Source organism: Chiloscyllium plagiosum, chromosome 11 (genome assembly GCF_004010195.1).
Source record: "Chiloscyllium plagiosum isolate BGI_BamShark_2017 chromosome 11, ASM401019v2, whole genome shotgun sequence".
NCBI lineage: Eukaryota > Metazoa > Chordata > Chondrichthyes > Orectolobiformes > Hemiscylliidae > Chiloscyllium > Chiloscyllium plagiosum.
The window spans coordinates 75067635-75094813 of record NC_057720.1 but is presented as its reverse complement, the minus strand read 5'-3'; the positions used below and the strand labels follow the sequence as shown (position 1 = coordinate 75094813).

The window sequence follows — 27179 nt, the reverse complement described above, 5'->3', positions numbered from 1 at the left end:
TGTAGGCCACTCAACCCTTTGTGTTTGATGAAGGTCAACTCTACTAGTGTCAAATCCCTTAATTTCCTTTCTACCTAACAATCCTTCAATCTCTAGCCTGCAGGTACGCAACAACTGAGCCCATGAAGTAGACAGTTAAAAAATCACACAACCATTTCAGTGATGAAATATCTCTTCATCAGTCTCCTAAATGTCAACACCTTAATATGAGACTGTGACCTCCTAGCCCTGGACACTCCAGCCAGAGGTCATTCAGCAAAATACCTCTTCACACCCATTAGGAATTTTATGCACTCGATCATATCGCCTCACATTTTTCTGAATTCTCGCAAGGTCTTGGGGAGTGCAGGTTTATAGTTCCTTGAAAGTAGAATTGCAGGTAGACAGGATAGTGAAGAAGGTGTTTGGTATGCTTTATTGGTTAGAGCATTGAGTATAGGAGTTGGAAGGTCATGTTGTGGCTGTTGGAACACTGTGTGCAATTCTCGTCTCCTTTCTATCGGAAGGGTGTTGTGAAACCTGAAAGGGTTCAGAAAAGATTTACAAGGATGTTGCCAGATTGGAGGATTTGAGCTTTAGGGAGAAGCTGAATAGAGGAGGCTGTTTTCCCTGGAGAGTCGGAGGCTGAGGGGGTGACCTTATAGAGGTTTATAAAATCATGAGGGATATGGATAGGGTAAGTAGACAAGGTGTTTTCCCTGGGTGGGCAAGTCCAGAACTAGAGGACATAGGTTTAGGGTGAGAGGGAAAAGATTTAAAAGGGACCCAAGGGACAACTTTTTCATGCAGAGGGTGGTACGTGTATGGAGTGAGCTGCCAGAGGAAGTGGTGAAGGCTGGTACAATTGTAACATTTAAAAGGCACCTGGATGGGGTAAGTTCAGCAAAGGACGGGAAGAACCCCATTTCTGTAATTTCCATGTCTTATTGGAGACTACTAGGAGGAGGAGAAGAAACATTGCTATTCATGCTGCTGGAGATCACCTCTGAGTCCCAGCCTACCCAATTATTTTGCATTGGGCCGTACAATTTTGGAGACCTCCTTTATTTCAACCTTGGCACCCACCTTTGGCATTCACTCTAACCCTACACATTTGGACAGTTCTTGACTTGGCTTCCGAACCAGGATTGTAGGTATTCTGTAAGTCCAAACTTGGTCTAGTTCCTGCCAATTCAATCAAATCCTGAGTGCATCAAACCTTCCCCCCCCTCCAACCCCCAACTTCCCCAAGTCGTCCGAACCAACCTGTGTCCCTGTTTGTTCCAGGACAGTTAAACATTAGATTAAAAATAGGGGCAACCTTTTCACGCAGAGGGTGGTATGTGTATGGAATGAGTTGCCAGAGGAAGTGGTGGAGGCTGGTATAATTGTAACATTTAAAAGGCATTTGGATGGGTATATGAATAGGAAAGGTTTGGAGGGATATGGGCCGGTTGCTGGCAAGTGGGACTAGATTGGGTTGGGATAATTGTAGGTATTCTGTAAGTCCAAACTTGGTCTAGTTCCTGCCAATTCAATCAAATCCTGAGTGCATCAAACCTTCCCCCCCCCCCAACCCCCAACTTCCCCAAGTCGTCCGAACCAACCTGTGTCCCTGTTTGTTCCAGGACAGTCAAACATTAGATTAAAAATAGGGGCAACCTTTTCACGCAGAGGGTGGTATGTGTATGGAATGAGCTGCCAGAGGAAGTGGTGGAGGCTGGTATAATTGTAACATTTAAAAGGCATTTGGATGGGTATATGAATAGGAAAGGTTTGGAGGGATATGGGCCGGTTGCTGGCAAGTGGGACTAGATTGGGTTGGGATATCTGGTCAGCATGGAGAGTTGGACTGAAGGGTCTGTTTCCATGCTGTACATCTCCATGACACTATATGTTCCACGTCTACTCAGTCGCTGCTTATGAGGCACCCCAGGAATCAGCAGGTCAGGTAGAGGCACAGGAGCGTGTGATTTTCAGGTAGCTCAAAAGAAACACAAAGGCACACCTCCATCAGACTGCCCCAGCCATTCTAGTGCTTTCACAAACACGGGACCAGACCCCGTGAGAGATTTAGGAGCGAGATTGCAAAGTTGCTAATGTGGAGGCTCCACAGCTCACGACTCAGGATTTTTCTTCACGTGTCAGTGTCCAAATGGAGGGCTACTGTGAAAAACCTCTAGGCAGACAAAGCTCACAGTAACCTCCATGAAACGAAGAAATTTCAGGCCATTGAGAAGATTTCCCCTGCCCCTTCTCCCTGCCAGGCAGATCCCCAGCACCCCTTGGATGATCCTGTCAACAGAAAGCCCAAACACCAGTTGCCAGGACTACAGGCACCAACATCAAGCAGGAGAGTCCTAGGCAAGGAAACATGCCCTGGATGAGAAATATGTGTTGCACTCCTTTCCTTTCAGGTGTACTGGACCTCCAGATTGCTGTAACTGTTGAAAAATCCCTTGAAATGAGCGTTCCTTTTCATCCTTTAACCTTGAGATAACGGCACACTAGACTGTGTTTTCATATAGAATCCTACAGAATGTGGAGCTGCCAGTGTTGGACTGGGGTGGACAAAGTTAAAAATCACACAACACCAGGTTATCGTCTAACAGGTTTATTCATGATTTGAAACCTGCAACCCATTCTAAGTGATTAAACACTAAACAGTAATCTGGGTTTGTTCAATACGTTGCAACAGTTGTTTGACACTTTGATCTTTTACTATAAATTCTGTGTCCTATGATCATGTCCCACTAGCTACCCGAGGAAGCAACAGCGCTCTGTAAGCTAGTACTTCCGAATAAACCCATTGGACTATAAACTGGTGTTGTGTGAATTTTAACTTAGTCCTACAGAAATATAGTCAAGAGTGTGGCGCTGGAAAAGCACAACAAGTCAGGCAACATCCAAGGAGTAGGAGAATCGACATTTCGGGCATGAGCGGCCGATGAAGGGCTTATACCCAAAATGTCAATTCTCCTACTCCTCGGATGCTGCCTGGCCTGCTGTGCTTTTCCAGCACCACTCTCTCAACTCTGATCTCCAGCACCTGCAGTGCTCACTTTCTCCTTCAAAAATATAGGCCTGTTTTCCATGCAGCACTGACTGCATTTGACACTGGAATCAGCTGCTTTGCTCAAGTGCTCCGCCTGCATTAGGGATCTAGATTGGCAGCTTCTTTTGTTCAATGCCCACTTAGGGATAGTGGCACAATTAAACAACATTCCTGGGTTGTGTGGCTCAGTTCCACCCTGCCTTTAGAGAAGTTCAACAAACTTGTTCAAAGAGGGCCTGAGGAAAGGAAATAGAAGGAATTTCGGTCGGGAAATCATTCATTACAGAATAAATGCAACCTTGTTCTATCCCAGTAAATGTATACTTGACAGGCCATGCAAAACAAAAAAAAAGCAATTGTGCGACTTTAGCATTCATGAGTGTTTCTATAAGAAAGATTCTGCATGGACTTGGAGTGTGTATAGTTGTTCTTTGTTGTTGTCACCTTTATCAGGGACATATGGCCATGTGGAATCCATTGGGGATTTCCATCGTTACACCTGTCCTCCACGTCGATCTGAAGCATTAATATCCAAACTGGACCTCAGTTATTGAGTTCAAATCCAGAGAGTCTTACTCGGAGTATTCCAGCGCATTCATTATTTTGTTCCCCACTTCCTGAAAGTGTTTATTTTCACTCCGATTTGATTCCTGAGTTAGTACACCAAGTAGCTACGGAGTGGCGATTGATTATTTAACTGTGAGGAGCATTAGGGACAGAAACAGGCCATTATTCTGCCATTCAATTAGACTAGGACCTTAGATCCATGTCCCTTCTTTTGACCAGCACAAACCAACAGAGCTCATTCTTAAATTTTAAATTTCCCATTATCTAGGACGCTTTAGAGAAGTGAGTTCCAGATTTCCGGTATCTTTTTACATGAGAGCGAACTTCTGAATATCACTTTTGTATGGCCAACTCTAATTTTTAGAGTATTTCCTCTTTCCTTGAGAATGTGTGGTTTTTTTTTCTATATCTCTGCTCTCAAATGTCCTCTTAAAGTATGAATTTAGAGGGCCACGGAAATAAGGCTGGAGATTTGGACTAGTTGGACAGTTCTTTGGAGAGCCAGTATAGATGCAATGGGTTGAGTGGCCTCCTTCTGTATCATAAAGCTCTATGACTCAATAATTAAATACTGTGATTAGTTGACCTCTCATCCTTATGTCTTAAGGCAATACAAGCCAGGTTTATGGAAGTTAGTCTCCTAATTTAACCCTTCCAAGCCTGGTATCATTCCAGTGTTCCTAAGAGTGACTGAATGCTGATGTTTGTAATCCTCAGACTGTAAGTCTGCCCAAATGGTATAAATCCAACTGGAGGCAAAGACCGGTTCTCTGGGTCAAATTCTTGTTCATTATCACTGCGATATTTGCTTTGGAGTATTTCTTACTAACACAGCGAGAGTTCATTGTTGTCTTCTAACTCTGACTCTGTACACTTGGCTCCCTCTGACTTTATTTTCTCGGTATTGTAAGTGCACTTACTGTGTTGCTGACTTCAATCTGCTTTCTGCTTAATAAACCTACTTTTATATTCACGTTTCTGTTTCTTGTATCCTTCTTCCTTGCTTTTGTGTACAAAAAGGTGGTGTTAGAGCCAGTTTATTCCTTTCAGATTTCTCAATGTAAACCACATTAATGCAATAAGACTCCATCTTGTACAGCATTCAGGATGTGTACAGTATACAGCTGCACAGGATTTTCAAGGCTGTTTCCCCAACTGTGAGCAATCGTGTACAAATGTACCTCTTTACTCCTAAAAGGGAGCTGATCTTGCAGCAGTGATGGGCTGGGATACTTCAGTGAGGTCCCACTTTGTCAATCTGTGCTTTCTGACAGCAAGTAATCTCTCTGAAACACAACGATTGCAGAAACATCCCTGAGATCAACTTCTGGCGCTGTGAAGTGATAATAACAATGCTTGTTTTTTATTTCCCTATATTTTATAGTGACTGTCATTCACCCAGGGCAGGTTTCTGCTCTCCTTGTTCAGTCTACCTCTGAAGTATCACTTTCCCAAGTGACCATACGTGAGCCTGGTAGTTTGTTTCCACGTCTCATCTGGAGTCACCAGGGTTTGTTGGGAGATTACAGGGTGTTAAAAAATATGTTGTGCACTAAATCTGGCCATTCAGTCCAGCTAATTCATACTGGTGCATGATTCTCCTCCATCCATTTTCATCTCACCTTATTCCTTTCTCCCTTATATACTTGTTTAGCTTTCCCTGAAAGGCATCTGTGCTATTCACCTTAGCCGTTCCATGCGGTGGAAAGTTCCTATAGTTATTACCTATTCTTTATTTGTTAACATCACTGGCTATGCTAACACTTAACTCCCATCTGTAATTACATTGGAGAAAATGGTAGTGAGCTTTTTCCTTGAACCGCTGCTGTCCTGTAGTCTTTGTGTGTATGTGTATGTGTGTCTGTCAGTCTGTCTGTTTTGGAGGGAACTTGCAGGCGCTGGTGCTCCTATGCAACTGTTGCCCTTATCCTTCTAGTGGGTACAGAGCGTGGGTTTGGGGGATGCTTTGAAGGAACCTTAGTAACTGCACCTAGGAAGTCAATGTAGAAAGGGGAGGGGATAGATTGCTGAGCAACAATGGTACCTTTAGTAACCTTCATTGGACTGCGTGGAGAACAGTATTCTTGCAGTCCTGTGACCGAAACAAATGGCTAATGGAAATGCAGCAAATGTTGGGACAGTTCAGTTCACAACAACTTAAAAACCACAGAGATTCATGATCCTGCCAATATAGTTAAATTTCTGATTAAAAGCTGAAGTTCAGTTTGATATATTTAGTGTGAAATTAGGAATTTACTGTGAACTCTGGTTTGGACTTAAACAGCATCAAAGTACAATCTTTGCAACACTGTGTTTGTCCCATAGTTCTATTTATCACCATTATAAATGAAAACGTAAAGGCTGTTATTACGGCTCTTTTAGTTTTGTTCCATCGTTCATTATGAACTATAAGAGTCAGAAATTATAGACCACTCACTGAACTATAGCTTTGATGCATTGCAGCTGACACAAAATCTGTCATTGCATGTATTCAGTCTACACTCTCTGTGTGACTCCAGTTTACCTTTATGGTGAAGAGGGGCATAGTCTAATGAGATGTTGATATGCACATTGAACTAATGAGGTAGCACAGAAGAATAGCATGAAGGGTAATGACATTCATAATTTAGATAGACTGAATGGTAGGAATAATGAATAAGGAAACTAGGAGCCTAGTGAATAATTGGGGTGACAAGTGAAATGTAGGTATGCCCAGTGAAAGACATTGAGATGAAATAAATGTGGCACATAAATATGTTAAATGTATTGCTGAACAAGAGCAATAAAGACTGCAAGTTGTATTTAAAAACCATCCTTAATGTATTAAAACATTCCACTTCACAGGTGTGTTATCGAGTGAAGTTTGACACTGAAACAAATAAGGAGATATTAAAACAGATATACAAATGGTTGGTCAGAGAGGTTTTAAGGAGCTTCTTAAGTGATTTAAGATACAGCGTTCATGGAGGGAAATTCAGAGCTCAGAGTCATGTAAACTGCAGGTACAATTGAATAGAACAAATAATATTGGGTAAAATTGGGACTGCCCAAGAGGCTAGAATTGAAGCAGCATAGGTATTGCAGAGGGCTGTGGAACTGGATGGCATTATGGAAATATGGAGGGATGAAGCCTGAGACCTCAAGGCATTTAAAAATAAGGAAAATGATTAATCCGAAGTTGCCTATCAGAGAATCATTATTGGTCAGTGAGAGCAGCAGTGATGAGTGAACAGGACTTCATCTGAGTTAGGATAAGGACAGCAGCGATTTGGATAACCAAACATTTCCAGAAGAGGAAAAGTGTGTGAGCAGTTAGGATTACTTTAGAATAGTCTATTGAAGAGCTAACAAGGGTGGAATGAAGTGGTGAATGAGGTTGAAGGGGTTAATGAATTTTTATCAGCAGATATACAGTGACAGGAGCAGACTGGTGCAAAGCTAGAAGTGGAAATAGGTACTAGAAATAATCAGAAGACTAACGAGAGTGATTGATTGTAAACTAGACAGTAAATAAATGTCAGTATGCTTAAATTAGGGATTAAATGTTGGGTCTCAACTCGTCTTTCTGTGAGGAATTTGTGTCTGGTGGATTTGTGGACAGACCATGAGGGATTCATGCATGGTGTTTAAGTAATACTGGACGTGGGTCTGGGAGGCAACATGTTCAAGGATTTTGGAGGAGAAATGAAGATCTAGAGATGGGGATGTGGTGTACAAGATAATGGGGATCAAGGATGACTGATAGAGAAGAGGAGTGTTGATGCCGGATTAGAAAGTGAAAAGGGGGCATTCACTGAAAGAGAGTGCGAGAGAGTCAGTGGAGTAGTGGCATCTGTCTCTCTTAGGAAACACTGGACTGCACCCGGGGTGTGTGGCATCTCTGAGGCCAATTCTGCATGACAATACCTTCCACAGCTGGCACAGCAGAATGGCATTGGCCCCTTAACTTGTCACTGACCTTCTCCTTGAGATGGTTTAAAACCCATCTCATTTCTCCTTCATTATGAAAGGAAGTAGAGCCATATTGAATTCTAACCATTAACTCAATTTCTCTCTGTCCACAAATGCTGTCAAACCTGCTGAGTATTTTCTCCCCCGACGTGTTTTGTGTTTGATTGATGAACAGTGCAGACTCGTTGAAATTAGATAAATATGTAAAGCTGAAATAAATCAAAGTATGTGCTGATACAGTTAAACAAAATGGGATAGGAGAAGGCTCAAGTGAGGCATTAACTCTAGCACAGGTCAATGGTTTATTTCTAAGGCATGAAATAATGAAAGTTTTCAACTTCTGTTGAGTTTCAGGCCTTGGTAAGAAGGAGGGGAGAGTGTAGTTGGCTTTGATGGCGAGGTGCCCAGTGTGTATTTCAGAATAAGGCCAATGCCACTGTCGTAGACATGTATCTTCCTTCTTGCTTACCTCTGAGAGTGGGCGGCAATGACAGACCAACACTGAGAAAAATTGCCAGGAGTCCAGCTCAGAGTGAAGCATCAGCAGGTAATGAGCCCAGGACCTGCCTTCGAACAGAGCACTAATGACATGGCATGATGGATGAGAAAGAACTGCTAAATTTCTAAAGCAGCACTGTGTCAAAGCACCAAATAATTATGATCAGCAAACTGGACTTCACAATCTGACATGGAGGGAGATCATAGTGACGTAATAAGATTGAATTTGGGGAATCCAAGATGGCGGCGATTTAACAGGTCTGCCTTGCTGAGCTCTGCACCATAACTAAGGCAAAGTGGTGCTTTTTCCCTTCCCAACTAAGCTATTTTGAATTTACTCAGAGGCTTGGAAGGGAGCTGCAGACCAGAGTTTTGGATTTAAATAATGCTTAACTCTGAATGCATGAGGAAGGAGCTGGCTTGGTTCTGGTGGGCGATGTGATTATTTGTTAGGTTTGCTTGAGGCTTGCTTCTGATATGGTTTCACAATACAAGGAGCAGCTTCTGTCAAAGCGAGAGCACATTCTCCACTTAAGTTTCACTTTGGAGGTTACGTGGCATGTGGGCATTGGTATCTCATTAGGCAGGCAATTCCGCCATTTTCTCATTGGGGACATGCTGCTAGAAATTATTTAAGATTCTATTGTGACTCTGTCTCTTCAAATGATGGATAATATCAGTAAATCAGATGGTACTTTTAACAAGCTAAACTGTTTTATTCATTAATGGTTGTTTCTAAACGAAGGTATTGAAGAGTATGATACCAGTCACCAGGAATCCAGAAATTGCTTACAATGAAAAATCAAACAAAGTATTCAGGCGTGTTATTTCACTTTAAGTTTGAGATGAAGTATTTCTCAGGGAGGGAGGTGGGAGTGGAATTCTGCTCCCAAGTGGAGTATGGTATCCATGTGCCTTCTGTTATCAAATGGGCTGGGCCTTTCCTGTCCAGAGGCAGTGTCATCGGGAAGAGTGGTGAGGGGCTTTTCCATTACTGGGACTGAATCACCAAAGTGTTATGGCACAAAAGAAGGCCACTCAGCCCTCCATGCCCGGACCATCACATTAGCAGGGAATCATAGGATAAAATTTGTGAAGAAACAGGCCATTCAGCCCATTGAGTCCATGTCGACCCTCCAAAGAGCATCCCTTCCAGACCCAGCCCGCTACTCTATCCCTGTAACCCTGCATTCCCCGTGGTTAACCCACCTAGCCTGAACATCCATGGATACTAGGGGAGGAAGCCCACGCAGACACAGGGAGAATGTGCAAACGCCACCCAGACAGTTGTCAGAGGGTGGAATCGAACCTGGGTCCTTGGCGCCATGAAGCAGCCGTGTTAACCACTGAGCCACCGTAATGTTAAATGAGCATCATTACCAAGTGTCAATCTCCTATCGTTCCCCATGTATCCTTGTGTTTTCCTTTATCTAAGTAATCATCCAATGCTCCCTTGAATGCATCGATTGAACCTGCCTCCACTCCATTTCCAGGCATTGCATTTCATACCCTAACTACTCTCTGAGTGAAAAAACTTGTCCTCATTTCACCTTTGCTTCTTTTGTATGTCACTTTAAATCTGTGCCTTCTCATTCCCGTTCCGTTTTACAATTGGGAAGTTTCCCCCTATCTACTCTATGTAACTTGCTCAAAATTTTGGAAAAGCTCTGTTAGATCTCCTCTCAGCTGCCTTCTCTCTGAGGAGAACAATCCATACTTCTTCAGTCTATCCTCATAACTGAAATTCCTGATACCTGAACCATTCCTGTAAACCAAGTTGCAATGCTCCCCTGGTAGACATTCTGGAGTTAAGTTCATTTGATCCAACCCCACTGCTTGGAAGTTTCCAGCTCAGGATATTGGCATGGATAATGGCTGCTGACTGCTGAAGAGAGCTACCTGCACAACATCATTGAGTTACCACTGTGTAGATGGATGCCATTCACCTCCACTATTGTTCCTGGAAACAATTCAGTCAGTTCCATTTCCCCTGCTCCATCCCCATAGCCTTGCAAATTTATTTATTTCTGAAATAAGGAATTGGTACCCTTCCAATTCGTGGGGAACCTGTCCCTGTTATACAGGTCATTTTTACCCACGAAGAGATCCCAATATTCCAAAAATGTGACTCCTTGCCCCCTGCACCAGCTCCTCACCTACACATTCATCTGCTCTATTATCCAAATCCTAGTCTCACTAGTACATGGCACTGGTAATAGTCCATATATTGCCACCCCCAAGGACCTACTTTTTAACTTACTGCCTAGTTTCCAATATTCTCTGCAGAACCTCATCCCTTTCTCTACCTCTGTTTAGTTTATGAGAAAGTGGTTAGAAAATATAATGGCACTAATTTTCAATTTGAATGCATTTATTATTTTATTATCACGGGCCATTGTGATCCATGTTAATAATAATGCCAGCTATATGTGTTGTCATTAAGCTGATGACTGTTCTAAAATTCTTGTATGAATATTCTGTACATTTAATTTTTTGCAATTGCAATCTCACTTCAGGTAACTATTGCAAATTTTGATTGTGGGGACAGGTCTGAAAAATGCAAATATTTAAATATTGGATTGCTTGATTCTGATGAGCGCTTATTAAATATGCCAAATGTTTGATTGTGCGTCTCTTAAAATATCACAATTTTTCTGTTAGATATAGCGTGAAATATCAGAATGTAGTGATTAGATCTGTGTAACATGAACCATTATTATTACTGAATGTATAGGAATCTTTGACTGCTAATTAATCATGCTTTTCTTGCTGTGAATTGCTCTCCCTTACTTTCTGTTGCTGTCTGAGCTCTTCTTTTCCAGGTAAGATACTTCTGCTGTTTCCTCTTAACACATTGTCTGTAAACTTTTTTTTTAATTGCCTCTCTTTCCTTCTCATTCTCTTACCAATGATAATTATTGACCAGGCTTTTTCTGCTAGGTTGGTCCAGATCTTTTTCAATTGACCAAACAATGCAACGGTCAGCAGAATTTAAAGTAAAGTTTGCATCCAGTGCAAATCTGGAATCTTTTGTGTTTATACAAAAGGCAACTGACCAGAAGACTAACTTGCCTATAAACCTGACTGTGACCTAAGTTCAAATGAATCAGGGTAGCAAGATTTCCTGGCTGGTTCCAATTTACAGCTCTAAGAGGACGCTCCAAAATTGATTTTCCTTAGTAATTTAGAATTAGGTTCCTCACAGGTAGTAGATAAGGCACAGAGTGAGAATGCTCATTATTTTGTAATAAGCCCATTCTCAGCAGCGTTCCTCAAACTGTGACAATTTACCAGCCTTAAACACACCAAAGAATTTATCTTAAGGTTTTTTAAAATTAGAACCTATTTTCTAAAATGGTTGCCTAATTGTGTAGTCTCTGGGTGGATTTTGCATTAAACAAAATACAACTTGCTTTAAATAGAAGATTGGTTGAGAGTGTGGTGGGGTGGGGGGAGGGGGGGATGAAACATGCTTAAAAACTAGTACTGTAGATATATTGGGGTGCTTTGCAGATGGATTGCTGACTTTGCCTGAGATGGAAACTGTAGGTCAATGTACATGTGGTTACACAACGAATCACTTGCTATGAATTGTTAAAAAGAATTGATCATTGTAACAATCTTTGTTGTTTGACTGGGTGAAAGAATTAAGCTATTGACTTTTCTTTTCTTTATTTCCTTTGGCAGTCGATCAAAGCATGTTTGAGAATTCTAACACAGCTCCCACCCCCAAACATCACCATGGCAAGACCGTCTCCACCAAAGGAGTCCTTGCAGGCTCCTCGACAGCCATAGGTGCTGAATCGGGCGGGAAGTCAGGCAGTGGAGGCATCAACAGCCAGCATCTTAAGAGTGCCTTCAATTTGGGGAAGGCCATGGGGGCAAAGGTCAATGACCTGCTTCGGAGAAAGGAGCAAAGCACCACAATGGAATTTGGTGTGACAGAAGTCAACAAGAACGCAGAGGGGGCTGTTTCAGTGGTGGGCAAAGATGACAAAGGAGCTGCGGTCAACAATGGAATGTAAGTCCAACCTTTTCTGGCTCAATGTGGATTAATATCCCGATCACAATGAAGGGAATGTGCTGAAGGATGTGATGGTCATTACAGACTGTTTCCTTAGTAAACTATATGAGATGACAAAAGGTCACAGTGCAGAAATAGGCCATTCGGTTCAACTCGTTTGTGTCAGTCTTTTTGCTACTCTCAATCCTTTCTTCCATCCTGATTCATCTAACTCCATCCTTATTGCCTTCTGGTCCCTTCTACATCACATGTTTATCTAGATCCTCCTTATAATATTGTTATGGACCAGACCAGACCCCCCTCAAAATATATTAAGAAGGTAGTCCAGACCCTAACCCTTAAGTTAAAGGTAAATGTAAGGTGCTGTGTTCCAGATGCAATTCGATTGGTCAAGCCTCTCGATGTTGAGCAAAATGCAATTTATTCATATACTATAGTCAAATTACAACAACAGACAAAAGAAAGGAGGAATTGGAATAACTTTATTGGAAAACATAACAGAACAATACACACAGTAATTATTACTATGTAACTGTTCTAATACAATAACATCCCATAAATACACCCTTCGCAAAAGGCAAATTCAGAACACAAATTGTATCAAATACAACTCCCATAGCCAGCAGAGAATACCCACTTCCCCCCATCACCATCACCACCATCTTGTGGTTGTAACAGAGAGAGGGAATAAATAGCTTCAAGACCCCAACAGCAACTACTGAAAGTTAAACCTAAAATCCCTGGTTCTGTGAGAGCTCGACCCCACCCATTCAGGCTGCTTCTATTGTTACAGCTTTTTAAAAAAGAAACCCAAGGCTTTACAAATTGTTTGCCTTGTCATAGACTGCCTGTTATCTGACGCCCAGTCTGTCTCTCAAAGAAACCAGGACCTCTTGAAGCAACAGTATTGTCAGATATGTTTTTTAGATCAGCAAAGTAGTTGCATTGGTATGTCTGGCACAGCCGTTCAAAAGTAAAAAATGTAGAAGTGATTTTTGCAGATTTTGGAATGTTCCCATACGTTTCCATGTTCCATGGCCCCAGTTTATATCTGCACAATTCTTGTTGTTCCTTGCTATAGGTTCCCTGGCTCTTTAGTATCCCTGGCATTGCTCCCCATGTATGGGGAACAGTGACTCGTTAAGGACGTTGTGTGCTCGGCCCTATTCCCTCAGCTTTCAGTTGGGCGAGTGGCTGCTGCATTCTCTCAATATGGGGGGAGGCATTGACTTGCTACCAACCCAATGACCTGAGAATTTGGTTTCATTCTTGTAGTCATCACACGGGTCATAGGAGGTATAAATCAGTAGCTGTCAGAATACATTCAAAAGCAGGCAGCAGAATTTGAGGCCAAGCAAAGGGGACAGCAAAGGGGAACTTCAAATGATGGCCAGAGTACTGCAATAAAATTAGACCTAATTGACAGACCAGGGAACTATTCCTCAGAGGAGAGCAGTACAGAATCATTAGTGGGAAAAGTGGTTGGTCCAAATAGTAGAAACAAGTTAGAATTATCCATCTCATTGAGCCTGTACCATTATTATACTAGCACAATTATCTTGTCCACCAGACCTAAACACAGACGGCCCTCCATAATAGGAATGTCAAGAGAAAATAATGTCCAAGTGTAACATTGGTCATGAAGGTGGCTCCCATTGGCATACACTGAGTGCTGTCTGTCAACTTGCTTCTCATTGACTGCAGGCTTGTACACAGCCTAACTCCAGCAGAGTACACATTTAGATGACAACTTATAATAATTATTGACTTCATGTCTGGTGTACAGAGCTCATTATTCTATACAGTAGTCTAATTGAGCTCTAAGGTCATCATTATCTTTCAGCCTTGATATGTTTTGAGAAAAGACACTGAGCTTCTTCCGAGTGTTATTATGGCCTTATCATCAGAGGTCTTTCATTTCTTGTGAACCTATAACCTTCAATCCTAATTGCATAGCTTTGAGCTGATAAGGTTAGATGAAGAGGAGTGAGAGGAGCCTGTTGTGAATCAATCAGCCCAATGTTAATGAATCGGGCACATTGGCCTTTCAGTGCTGTAGATATTATATGACTGCATCCTATAGAAGGCTCTCATCTTCAATGGAGAATACACATAAAAATCATTCAGGCACAACACAGTTGCATGACGCAGGATCACTTAGAGCCATAGAGTCATCGAGATGTATAGCACGGAAACAGATCCTTCAGTCCAACCCGTCCACGCCGACAAGATATCCCAACCCAATCTAGTCCCACCTGCCAGGACCTGGCCCATATCCCTCCAAACCCTTCCAATTCACATACCCATGAAGATGCCTTTCACATGGTACAATTGTACCATCCTCCACCACTTCCTCTGCTTTACAGTGTGGAAACAAGCCCAACAAGTCTACACCGACCCTCCGAAGAGTAACCCACCCAGACCCATTCCCCTATTACTCTACATTTCCCCTGACTAATGCACCTAACGTACCTGAACACAATGGGCAATTTAGTATGGCCAGTTCACCTAACCTGCACATCTTCGGACATGTGAAATCTCCAACCATGTAGCACTCCCTCAGTACTGCACAGCAATGTCACCCTGAAATTTTATATACACACAACACAGGAGGTAGTTACCAATGGTCACACAGAATAAGAGCTACACTGAAAGTGTCTGCTATCTTTGGCAGCATCGGGCCACCAAACTAAGGCAAGCACCACTCCTCCTTTGCTGTTTGTGTCACAGTGCAGCAAATAAAGGAATAATAAGTATTCAGAATACTGACATTTTATAAACCTACATTCCTCTGAGAAATTACATAAATGCAATAAGAATTTACAACATGACTCTTCTAGTAAATCAGGAGTAGAGGTATTAAATAATACTATTAAGTCATTTTTCTTGGAACCAAAAAAAAGGCTCATATAATGATTGAGCATGTTTGTATTGAAGTACTTCTTATGTTTGCCACAGTTCCAGAATGGTATAATAGCATTGCTCATCTCACTGCCCTGGCGCCTATGTTGGGCTTTTCTGTGGCACGCTTTGGTTCTGCAAGAGCACTGAGATCAGTTTTTCTTTTACACTCAGCCGCTTCAAAGACAGATTTGCGGATTAGATCAATGCCTGGTCATAAATCACTGATGGAATGTACTCATCACTCTGTTCACAGTTCCCTTTCCACTCAGTCTCGGGTTCAGTTGGAGGGGAAGATGTGACAGCCTGTTGAGTCTGTCAAAGGTCTGGGTAATGGAATCAAATGGCACTAACCTGCATGAGCACACTGCATTCTGTACTGTTCCTGAGACACCGGCTCCTACAGTCAGACAGATTCGCTCCTCATCCATTGCAACCGAGCATTGTTTCTTCTGTTTCTGTAGTGGCCACACTTCCAAAGTATGTTATTAACTGTAAAGTGCTTTGGGATCCCCTGAGGTCATGAAATGTGCTATCTAAATGCAAATAATTCTTCATTGTATTCCACTGAAATATTGTGCTAAATTGCATCTTATGCAGATACACAAGAGAAGGTGCATTTAAAGTTCTGTATCACGATCACCAAGTGTTTCTTATATAATTTGCAACTTATTTGTCAGCTCAGATATAAAGTCAATAAATAGAATCATTTCAGAACAGTAGAGTGGCATTTGATCCATCAAGTCCAGGGCAGTATATTTAACTTTGATCTTAACTGTTAAGCATGGCCACTGAAGTCATGGTATTTCTTACTGAATATTATTCACTGGGCTGGGGGGATTGGTAAATGTACCTCCATCTGGATTTCATGGTCAAATACACAGCAATTATACTCATTTTACAGAGTCACCTCCTGAGCTCATATCATTGTGACTTCAGCATTGCACTGACTTCCATTCTATTGTGCTCCGCTGAAGGCAACATTGCTTTACATATCACCCATGTTGCACCTTTCACATCAACAGGGCAACGCATGTCTCACATACAATAAATCCAAAAGTGCAGTGATCAGTGTTATGTAGGTTTGAGCAGATACCTGCAATTATAATTTGCTTTTAACCTGGATGCAGTACACAAATGAATTTATATAAAATTTGACACCAGCCATGGAAAGAGACATTTAGACAAGTGACTATTTACTCAGTCAGAAAAAGCTTGTTTTTTTAAAAAAGTGTTTTAAAGAGGCAGAAATCATTTGGAACAGGAGTTTAAGGGTCAATATATAAACCAGCACAGTAAGACTATCATGCCTACAAATTAAACACCAAGCATCTACTTGTAAATCAGAGCAAAAGATGGTTTGGAGAGTAATGCAATGAAAGAGATGCATTAACATCCGAAAGCTACAAGCCTACAAGTTCTATCATAATTACTTCTCCTTCTTGCAGTCATTTCTCTCCATTGATCCAGCCTCTGCATTCAAATTTTGTAATTCAGGAGCATTTGCATCACCAAAACTTTATTTAAAATGGTACAACAAGGAAGTTCAGCTTTGAACATCGAAGCTGCAGTTTTACTGAAACAATAGCAGTGCCCGAGATAGGAAATAAACTACAGAGTGCTGCAGCTGGAATGTGCAAACAACCAACAGGAGCAAAGGCACTGAGCCTGGAGGGTGTTTTTCTTCCTTCATTGAGTTGGAGCCTAGCAGCAGAGGTCAAGAACAAGTCACTGAAGGAAGGAGGGGTGTAAAGGAGGACAATAAACTGCAGCAACCAACACCATAACATTGCAAACTGATTAAATATTAATAATCCAAATGTATTCCTCTGATGGTACGTTACTTAAAATACTGATTCTTGGAATTTCAACCAATAAGTGTGATGAATTGGAACATTTCCCAGTCCGTGGAAGGACTGGCAGAAGCTGTTGATGCCAAAACAATACATTTCAAGGTAAATCTCTAGTGCTCCCCAGTGACACCAAATGGCATCAATGTGGAACTGGTGATAAACCCAGAACTGTTTGTTAAAAAATGTACTTCTGTTTCTGTGACAAGCAGTTGGAAGCCCGGGGTCGCTGATGCGAACTGAGTGGAGATGTTCTGTAAAGCCATCACCCAGTCTCCATTGTGTCTTTCCGACATAGAGGACAAAGTTAAAAATCAGACACCACCAGGTTATAATCCAACAGGTTTATTTGGAAGCACTAGCTTTTGAAGAGCTGTCCTTCATCAGGCAGCTGTGGAGCAGGACCAAAAGACACAGAATTTATCGCAGAAGATTACGGTGTCATGCAACTGAAATGATATATTGAACAAACCGAGCTTGCTGTTAAGGTTTGTTGAATATATCATTACAGTTGCATGACACTGTAATCTTTTGCTATAAATTCTGTGTCTTTGGTCCTGCTCCACAATTACCTGATGAAGGAGCAGTGCTCCAAAAGTTAGTATTTCAAAATAAACCTGTTGGACTATAACCTGTCTATTGTGTGATTTTTTAACTTTGTCCACCCCAGTCCAACACCAGCTCCTCCATAACATAGAGGAGGCCATATTGTGATCACATTTTTGCAACATGGAATCCTCGACTTTGGGAAGACGGAACATGTCCTGGGCAGCCACTTTGCGGATCTCCTGCATTCAGTTCACAAGTGTGACCCTGAGCATTCACTGGGTTTCCATGTCACTCTCCTGTTTCTGCTCTTGGCTGCCATAGTGTTCCACTGGAACTTGAAGTGAGCTTGAGTTGCAGCACCTTGTCTTTCTATCCCCCATTTGCTAGCCTGAATCTTTTTTTTCTGTCTGTTGCTTTCACAAAATCATAATTCAGACTCAGAAGGTGGCCATTCAGCCCATCACACCTGCATCGCTCTCAAAATGCACATTTTGACTTTTTGCCAATCTCCTGCCTTTTCCCCATCACCCTCCACCTTGTTTCTATTCAAATAATCATCTGATGACCTCTTGAATGCCCCAGTTGAACTGATCTGCACCACACTTCTGGGCAGTGCGTTACAGGCAATTACTATGCACTAGGGGTCTTGTGGCACAGTGATAGTGTTCCCACCTCAGGGCCAGCAGCCTGGACTCAGTTCTAACCTGCTGCAGAGGTGTGTTATAACATGTCTGAATAGGATGATTAAAAATGTCTGTCACTACTCACTGCATGAAAAAGTTATTTCTCATTACATTTGCTTCTTTTGCAAATTGCTTTAAATCTGTGCTTTCGCCAAGCTTTACAAGTGGGAAGTTAATCTATTCTGACCCCCTCATGAATTTGAAAACTTTGATCAAATCTCCTCCTGGCTTTCATCTCTCCCAGGACAACAATCCCGACTTCTCCAATCTGTCTTCATAGCTGAACTTTCTCATTTCGGAACCATTCTCTCATAAAACTCTTCTGCACACTCTCTCCAATGCATTCACATCCATTCTAAGTATGGCACCCAGAACTAGATACAACTCTCCAGCTTAGGTCTAATGAATGTCTTTTACAAGTTCAGTATAGCCTCCTCGTCTTATACTCTGTTTCTATGAATAAAATCGAGGACATTGTATGCTTTATTAAATGCTCCCTCAACCAATCCTGCCACTCTTAATGAATCATGCACATGTACAGTCAGTGTTTCCTGTTCCTGCACATCCTTTAGTCTAATACCTTGTGGTTTGTATTCTCCATGGTCTTTCTACCAAGGTGCACCACCTCTCACTTTTCTGCATTGACCTTCACCTGTCCACCTCTTGTCACTGTCCTCCCAGATTACAGTACTTCTAAACTTTAGTGAGTTTGAAAGGGTTAGAGAAAGTGTGAGCAATCTCATTAATGAGGGATTTTGGTGAGTAGAGAAGAGAACATCTAGGTGTCCGAACATCTTTATACGCTGCCTGACGCACATTTTAGAAAGGTTTCAGACACTAACCTCAGCACTGTTTCTTTAATTGCAGACAAGACGTTTCGGACACCTTCCCTCGGTTAGAGCCGCCACCACCAACGGTTAAAAAGAGGACACCTCGAGCTTTGAAGACTACTCAGGACATGATGATATCATCGGTGCCAGTGGTTAACAACAGCACTGAGGGTTCGGATGCAGCCACAGTAAGCTCTGTAGAAGCAGCACTGCGAAAGACTGGGATAGCTGAAAGTACGGCCGACTGTGTCAAAACTGCGCTGATGATCAACATGGAGAACTTAACTTCTGAACACACTGCCGAGGCCAAATTGGAGAGTGAGCTTTGCAGCACACTGGAAAGTGTAGCGGACATGGCCAAGCCTGCCCTTTCTGTTCCTGACCTTCTAAACAAAGAGCCTGTGGATGTTAAACTCAAACCAACTGGTCAGGAGAAGCGCATGGCGTCTTCCCCACATCCAGACAAGGCTTGCTTGCGAATCAGCATTAGTGAAGATGACCTTTTAGGGAATGACTCTGAAGACTCTGGAGTGCCACGGCAACGATGCTCAAGTGTTGAAAATGAGGAGCCCCATCCAGATTTGCTGTCATTTGACTAGGTAGCTCTGGGGATCTTGGTTCACTGATTAAAACTGGAACTGCAGAATGCCTTGCCATTGAGTGGTTTCAAAAGGGAGAAAACTCATTGTCATGTGCTTTTAGCCTATTCTGAAGTTTCGCACCTTTGTGCTTCTGAAGTTCATTTCTGCCCCATGGAGTTTGGTGTCATAAATGAAGGGCATACAATTAATGGTGTGGGCTTCCTTTACTGGACAGCAGTCCGACTTTGAGCTGGAGGTATAAATGGTCTGATAAGCTAACTTTACTCTTCATCATAGGACAGCCATCAATCCGTGATGCCCCTTTCAGAAAGTAAATTGTCCAATATATACTTGAAACCTTGTGAGATGGCTAGAGTAGAATGCAGGGAGTTTATGGAACTGGGCCTTGAACTTACACTTGAGCACAAATGGTTTTTGCTTTTGCTGTAACTACTTCTGTCCTATATTTAACAGCGCAATTAACCTATTTATTTTAAACAAGTTAAACCCTCTGCTAAAATAGCAGAGAGACCAAGTTTGGACCAACCCATCAACCATTCATACCTCCAATCTTGCAATGTAATCTCAAGGCCTAGGTTTATCGATGTTTAAGGATATAAAACTCAACAAATCCAGATACAGTTCTAGCTGTTCACCAAAGTGACTAATAACCTTTCACCATATGCAAAGCAAAATTAAGTGCCTGAATCAAGCCATGTGCGCTTGGAACATTGCCATGGTGAAATCTTGTTTTGTTAACACCTCATGAACTATTCTTTCGTACAAATGGTTTTTACATACTGACTGCAAAATGAAGTGAAAATAACACTCTTTTGGGAGTCCTATGCAGAATTTTGCAAAAACAAAGTACTGGAATCTTAAAATCTAAACAAGGGAAACTGTATGCAAGGAATATACAGTGAATTGTAATTTTAAAATGAAAAGTAATGTAGTTTTTTAGGGAAAACAGAATTTATTTTAGTTTAATATTACTGCATCACTGACTAAATCGAATGAATCTTTATAATGAATCTGCATAATTTTATTAATCAGTCTAGATATTGCCTTAATAATCTGTTTGAAGAAGGTTATCCTGTTTAGGAAGTGGATTATTTAAAGACATCACGATTTTCTTACTTGCCAATTGTCTGTTCATCAGATAGCTGCTCCCCCTTCTAATTGACTGCACCCTCAGACTAGCTTACATTGTGCTGCTGTCCAGATTTCCAGTCTAGAGAGGGATTATTTCCAAAGGTATTTCAGTGAAGACAAATTTTACTTTTACTGTTTATTTTAATTACTTCTTACTGAAATTTTGCTACATTTTGAGTAACAGAATAAGGCAATTCCTCTCCATCACCATGCCTGTACCTTTTCCAACCCCCACATCATAGCCCACTTTGTATTTGCTAATTAAGACGACAGGGATGAAAAGGCAATTATGTATTCATTGTGAGTTTCAGCACATCCGCGCTTATGGTTAAATGTTAAAACCCACACTGCATAGACTATTGCTCTGCGAGGGAAAGATTTTGTTCTTGTTTTAATGTCATTTATATTCATTATTCACACCTTAAAGTAGAAATGGTGGGAGGTTAGGGGATTAGCCTTGGTACAGTTATCTGCCAACCCATGTCAGACTTCTGAAAAAGTATAATCTACTGATATTTGTAGAAATGATCTCAAACTTTGATTGCATTTTCATAAATATTGCTTTATTCAAATGCAAATGTTAACACTTCAAATCTTTAGCATTTGTATGCATTATTTTATATACTGAAATCCTTAAAAATGAATTCACAATGTTTTGTGGTTTCCTTTCAAATTTTAATGTAGGTGTTTGCAGTTCCTCTTTTCGTGTAATGCTTTTATATATGTTTTTCATTCCAGTGTTGATTTGCTCAGATTAGTATGCCACTGAGAGTTTGCAAGCCCACGTTCTTTGTAATTCACTGCCATATGCATTTATATTGTGTAACTAGACAGACTGCACCTGTGGAAGAGAGTATGGAAAAAATCATTCATTAAATTTCTTTTAATTGAATAAACGTTTTTATGCTGTACTAAGACGTTTTAGATTACATTAAAAAATCGATTCATTTGGAACTGTTGGCAAGAATTTTCATAAGAAATGATCAGCTTTTTGTCGGTGTTGCTGTGATGTTCATTGCTTCCAGGAGGAGTGTCACAAGTTCTGAGGAGCCTTTAAAAGTGCAGTGTCCAGTTTCTGGCTCTAAAGCCAACGAAATTGTTACTGGATTTATTGTGAAAGAGAATTGAATATATACTCAAAAGGAATGGGAGTAATTGGACTGAATGTCCTCCTCCTATTCGGTAAGATCTACCCAGTGTACGGCTTGCATTCTAATCTTGACTATGTAGTCAAGTTTGTTTTTTAATATAAAACATAATTAAAGTTGTCTATTAATTATTTATTTTGATGTGGGTGGATAGATTGGCATTTGCCACGCTTGCCTTCATTGGCCAGAATATTGAGTATAGGAGTTGGGACGTGATGTTGTTGCAGCTGTACAGGACATTGGTGAGGCCACTTTTAGAAAACTACATACAATTCTGGTTGCCCTTCTATAGGAAGGATGTTGTAAAACTTGAGAGGGTGCAGAAAAGATTTATAAGGATGTTGCCTTTGAAGGAGTACAAAGATTGGAGGATTTGAGCTATAAGGGGAGGCTGAATAGTCTGGGTTTTTTTCCCTGGAGCATCGTAGGTTGAAGGGTGGCCTTATAGAGGTTTATAAAGTCATGAGGGACATGTATAGCATGAATAGCCAAGGTCTTTTTATTAGGGTGGGGAGTTCAAAACTAGTAGGCCTAGGTTTAAGGCAAGAGGGGAAAGCTTTAAAAAGAACCTGAGGGATAACGTTTTCACACAGAGGGTGGTGCGTGTATGGATTGAGCTGCCAGAGGAGGTGGTGGAGACTGGTACAATTACAACATTTAAAAGGCATCTAGATGGGTATATGAACAGAACGAGTTTAGAGGGTTGTGGGACAAGTGCTGGCAAATAGGACTAGGTCAGGTTGGAATGTCTGATCTGCATGGACGGGTTGGTCTGAAAGGTTGGTTTCTGTGCAGTTTGACTCTTATCGGTGAAAAACAGGGTATGTTTTCTGTTTCAGGTTAATTTTGTTTCGATGGGATTATTGATATTCATGTATTTTATATCACTGTTGCCAGGAAATGAATGATTGTATCCCGAGTTATGGTTATATTGGTGAAATTATAATGTAATAGGAAAATGCTGAATGTATTATTTGGCACTTTTCTCCCTCCAGCATTGGTGTGGTGTCATTATTTTGTGGGTGGCAATTATTGTTTTATACTGTAACATGGGCAGTAAGCCCATGTTGTTTTCAAGGATGAACAATGTTGAAGATGGACGCAGGAGTGCTGCAGTTTGAGGCTGCAGGTTCTGAGGGTAGGGTACCATAACAGGTGAGTGAGGGAAAACCTGACCCCAAGGGAGAGGCACACTCCAACTTCTTAAAAGTTAAATGAAGGCTGTAACCAAGTTGCTTGTGAGCCCCTACAGACCTATCTTTGCAATGCTATTGAAGTGTCGTGTCACAATCGTTCTCTCTCCGCAGATGCCAGTCCAGCTAAGTATTTCCAGGTTTTCTGCCTTTATATCAGATTTCCTACATCTGCAGAATTTTTATTTTGTTTTGCCCAAAGCAAATGGGGATCACTAAGAAAATAAAAACAGTGATAACAAAGAGAAAGCAAGTGTGACGGGACAGGTGCCAGACAAGCTCCTGTGTTAGAGTGTTGCCTCTCTATCTCCAGTCTCCAGACATGTCATTTAATATCCTCCCTGCTAGGAAACAGATTCCTAAACTTCAATCCACACATTCTTCACTTTCTATTATGTTCATCATCCTTCCTCTGAAAATCAAAACCTTAACTGTAACTCTGACGGGAACAGAAGGAAACTTTTCAACTTGTTTTTTTTTTTAATTTCGTAAGAAATTAAATGGCTGGGATATCCATCTCAAAATATTAAACCGATATCGGGTGCGGAGATTTTTAGTCATCTCCTTTGGGATTTGCAGTAGGTGGTGACCGACAAAATTGTACATCAAACTTTATTTGCTGGGTCCACAAATCCATTCCCCTCTGATGTTTTTGACAAAAACCTTCCATTTCAGTGCAATGGTCATCAACCTTTTTATTCTTTCATGACATATGGATGGTTCATGGCCCGCAGCTAGTTTCACTTTGTGAGGTTGGTGGTGTCCTGATTTCTTGCACTCTATCTGGGTAACAAAGAAGAAAGTTCTTCTGATACCCTTCATGATTTGGAACACCTCAATGAGATCTCCCCTTAACTGTCTGTGCTAAAGAGAAAACCCCAGTGTTTCTCATCTCCCTGTTTCACTGAAATCTACACCCTGCTGCCATTCTAAATAAGCTTTTAGAAATTTTTAATGTAAACAGTTGAGTGAGTGAGCACAGTTTTTTTTGTTTGTAAATATTTGATTACATTTCGTTATTGTCATGTGTACTTTGTTCCAAAATATGGTGAAAAGTGGTGTAGAGTGTCGCTGCTGTCTGGCACCATCTTAAAACAGAGAAACATGAATCAAAACATAGACTCTAAAGGGCAGAGGATTAAAGAAAAGGTGTTCAACCTTACAGTGCTGAAGATGGGATGGGGTGAGTGGATAAATATTAGGTGGAGATGGAGCTGTGTAGAGAGAAGAATAGATTATAGACATATAATCTTCTGTGGTGAAGGTGCTTTTTGATATCTCACCTTGCCGATGTACACTTGATGCTTTGAGGTTTAAATCCTGGACTGCATACACCATAATACCAGACCTTAGAAAGTATCAGCTTCTGAGAGTATTAAAAAGCATACACAAACAAAACTAAAGTACAATAGACTTGACCTTTCAAAAAGAGTATTAAAACCTAAGTAAGTTGAAGTTCTGAAATTATTTGCTTGCCAAAATGCAAGTATTCTAGAAGATACACTGACCAGGTGCTACTCTTGCTGCTTTTTTCATGTGTACCCATCACCTGCAATTTGGTGGCCCCACATACAGTTCCTAGGACAAGCCTGCCTCTGGCCTCTGATCATCAGTCAACTCCACATTATCTGCAATTGCTTTTGTTGACCTTGAAACCCTTTTGGATCTGCAATATACTTCTGTTGCAATTCCTGACACAAATCAGCCAGACACAAGGAACAGTTATACATTCGCAATGTTTCCAACAGACATTCCCATTTATTGACCTAAATTGCTGTCTTAAACAGTCTAGTTGTGTGTTTTCCCCCATTATATCTGCCAAAAGGATTAGATAGTCCCAGAAGCTGAATGTTGCCTGACGACCATCGATTTTCCAGGTCTGCAATAAGGGTTTGTATAAATGTGTTCACTTTAAGACTACAGGCAGTGTGGCATAATTTAAATGTATTAATATTTTGAACATGTATTTTTTGTAGGCTTTTACTTCTGTTTCGTGGTCATGTGGACAATGTGATGATCAGTGACCAAGGAATGGTAAGGACTATGGGACTGTTGCTGAATAAGGAAGGGGGTTGAGATTATTGATAACTCACTTGAATTAGTTCTACATTTATGAGCCAGGCAGAAAGGGGCTGCATAAGTTACAATCTCCCATTCTCCAGCTCTTTATTCCTGTTCCAGCAGCTCTCCCTGCCCTATGTGGTCTCTCCTTATTCTCCCAAGCAACTGAGCACTCCTATTTGGGATCACCTTAAAGTTATTAAAATGTTTGTCCCTGGGTGGAGGAGTCCAGAACTCTGGTAGAGGGCATGGGTTTAGGGTTGGAGGGGAAAGATATAAAAGGGACCTAAGGAGTAACTTTTTCGTACAGAGGGTGGTGCGTGTATGGAATGAGCTGCCAGAGGATGGTGCAATTACAAATTTAAAAGGTATCTGGATGTGTATATGAATTTAGAAGTGTTTAGAAGGATATGGGCAAAGTGCTGGCAAGTGGGACTAGATTAATTTAGGATGTCTGGTCGGCATGGACGAGTTGAACTGAAGGGTCTGTTTCTGTGATGTACATCTCTATGACTCTACGCTCTGCAACCATACTCACTGAAATTGAAACTTGAAGCAACAATACAGAGCATGCAAACATTTGTATAAACCTAACAACAGCAAGTAGAAATCAACCAGCAACTAATTGGTAAGCATTTGATCATTCCATCAAATAATATCATTAAGGGGAGGGAGAGCTGTTTCACTTAGTGCTGTTTGGTTGTGCAATGTTCTGGGAGAGTGGTGATTGGCGAGTAAGGCTGCAAACTGGCAGCAATGGAAGCAAATCAACTGGGAATTTGTGTTGCACACGTTTCGTCCCCTGTCTAGGTGACATCCTCAGTGCTTGGGAGCCTCCTGTGAAGTGCTTCTGTGATGTTTCCTCCGGCATTTGTAGTGGTTTGTATCTGCCGCTTCCGGTTGTCAGTTCCAGCTGTCTGCTGCAGTGGCCGGTATATTGGGTCCAGGTCGATGTGCTTATTGATTGAATCTGTGGCTGAGTGCCATGCCTCTAGGAATTCCCTGGCTGTTCTCTGTTTGGTTGTCCTATAATAGTAGTGTTGTCCCAGTCGAACTCATGTTGCTTGTCATTTGCGTGTGTGGCTACTAAGGATAGCTGGTAGTGTTGTTTCGTGGCTAGTTGGTGTTCATGGATGTGGATCGTTAGCTGTCTTCCTGTTTGTCCTATGTAGTGTTTTGTGCAGTCCTTGCATGGGATTTTGTGCACTGCATTGGTTTTGCTCACGCTGGGTATCGGGTCCTTTGTCCTGGTGAGTTGTCTGAGAGTGTCTGTTGGTTTGTGTGCTGTTATGAGTCCTAGTGGTCGTAGTAGTCTGGCTGTCAGTTCAGAAATGTTCTTGATGTATGGTAACATGGCTAGTCCTTTGGGTTGTGGCATGTCTTCATTCCATTGTCTTTCCCTTTGGCATCTGTTGATGAAATTGCGGGGGTATCCATTTTAGGTGAATACATTGTAGAGGTGTTCTTCCTCTTTTTGCAGTTCTGGTGTGCTGCAGTGTGTTGTGGCCATTTTGAACAGTGTCTTGATGCAACTTCTTTTGTGTGTGTTGGGGTGGTTGATTTCATAGTTCAGGACTTGGTCTGTGTGTGTGGCTTTCCTGTATACCTTTGTGGTGAATTTCCGTTCGGTGTTCTCTGTACCAGCACGTCTAGGAATGGGACTTGGTTGTCCTTTTCTTCCTCTCTAGTGAATCGGATTCCTGTGAGTGTGGCGTTGATGATCCAGTGTGTGTTCTCTATTTCTGTGTTTTTAATGATTACAAAGGTATCATCCCCATATCTGACCCAGAGTTTGGGTTGAATTTGCGGTAAGACTGTTCTAATCTTTGGATTACCGCTTCTGCTATGAGTCCAGAGATGGGTGAGCCCATGGGTGTGCCGTTGATTTGTTCATATATTTGGTTGTTGAATGTGAAACCATGGTCTCATTCGATGTAACGGCACTGTCAACAAAACCCTAGCCAGAGAAACAATAGCCAACCTGCTAGACATACAGGAGAAAGTGAGGTCTGCAGATGCTGGAGATCAGAGCTGGAAATGTGTTGCTGGAAAAGCGCAGCAGGTCAGGCAGCATCCAGGGAACAGGAGAATCGACGTTTCGGGCATAAGCCCTTCTTCAGGAATGAGGAAAGTTTGTCCAGCAGGCTAAGATAAAGG

The 27179-nt window shown here is 41.6% G+C and overlaps 1 protein-coding gene across 3 annotated transcripts in view; it reads left to right on the top strand.

Annotated features, from left to right (window-relative positions):
- The window catches only part of nos1apa (nitric oxide synthase 1 (neuronal) adaptor protein a), a 385272-nt gene extending 363742 nt beyond the window's left edge, over nucleotides 1–21530 (top strand). For all 3 annotated transcript variants that reach the window (XM_043699831.1, XM_043699830.1, XM_043699832.1), the window contains 2 exons: nucleotides 11738–12071; nucleotides 18925–21530. In XM_043699831.1, coding sequence (XP_043555766.1) covers nucleotides 11738–12071; nucleotides 18925–19486 — 896 coding nt within the window. In that variant the 3' untranslated portion in view covers nucleotides 19487–21530. The remainder of the gene's footprint in view (nucleotides 1–11737; nucleotides 12072–18924) is intronic.
- Nucleotides 21531–27179: the final 5649 nt, after the last annotated feature.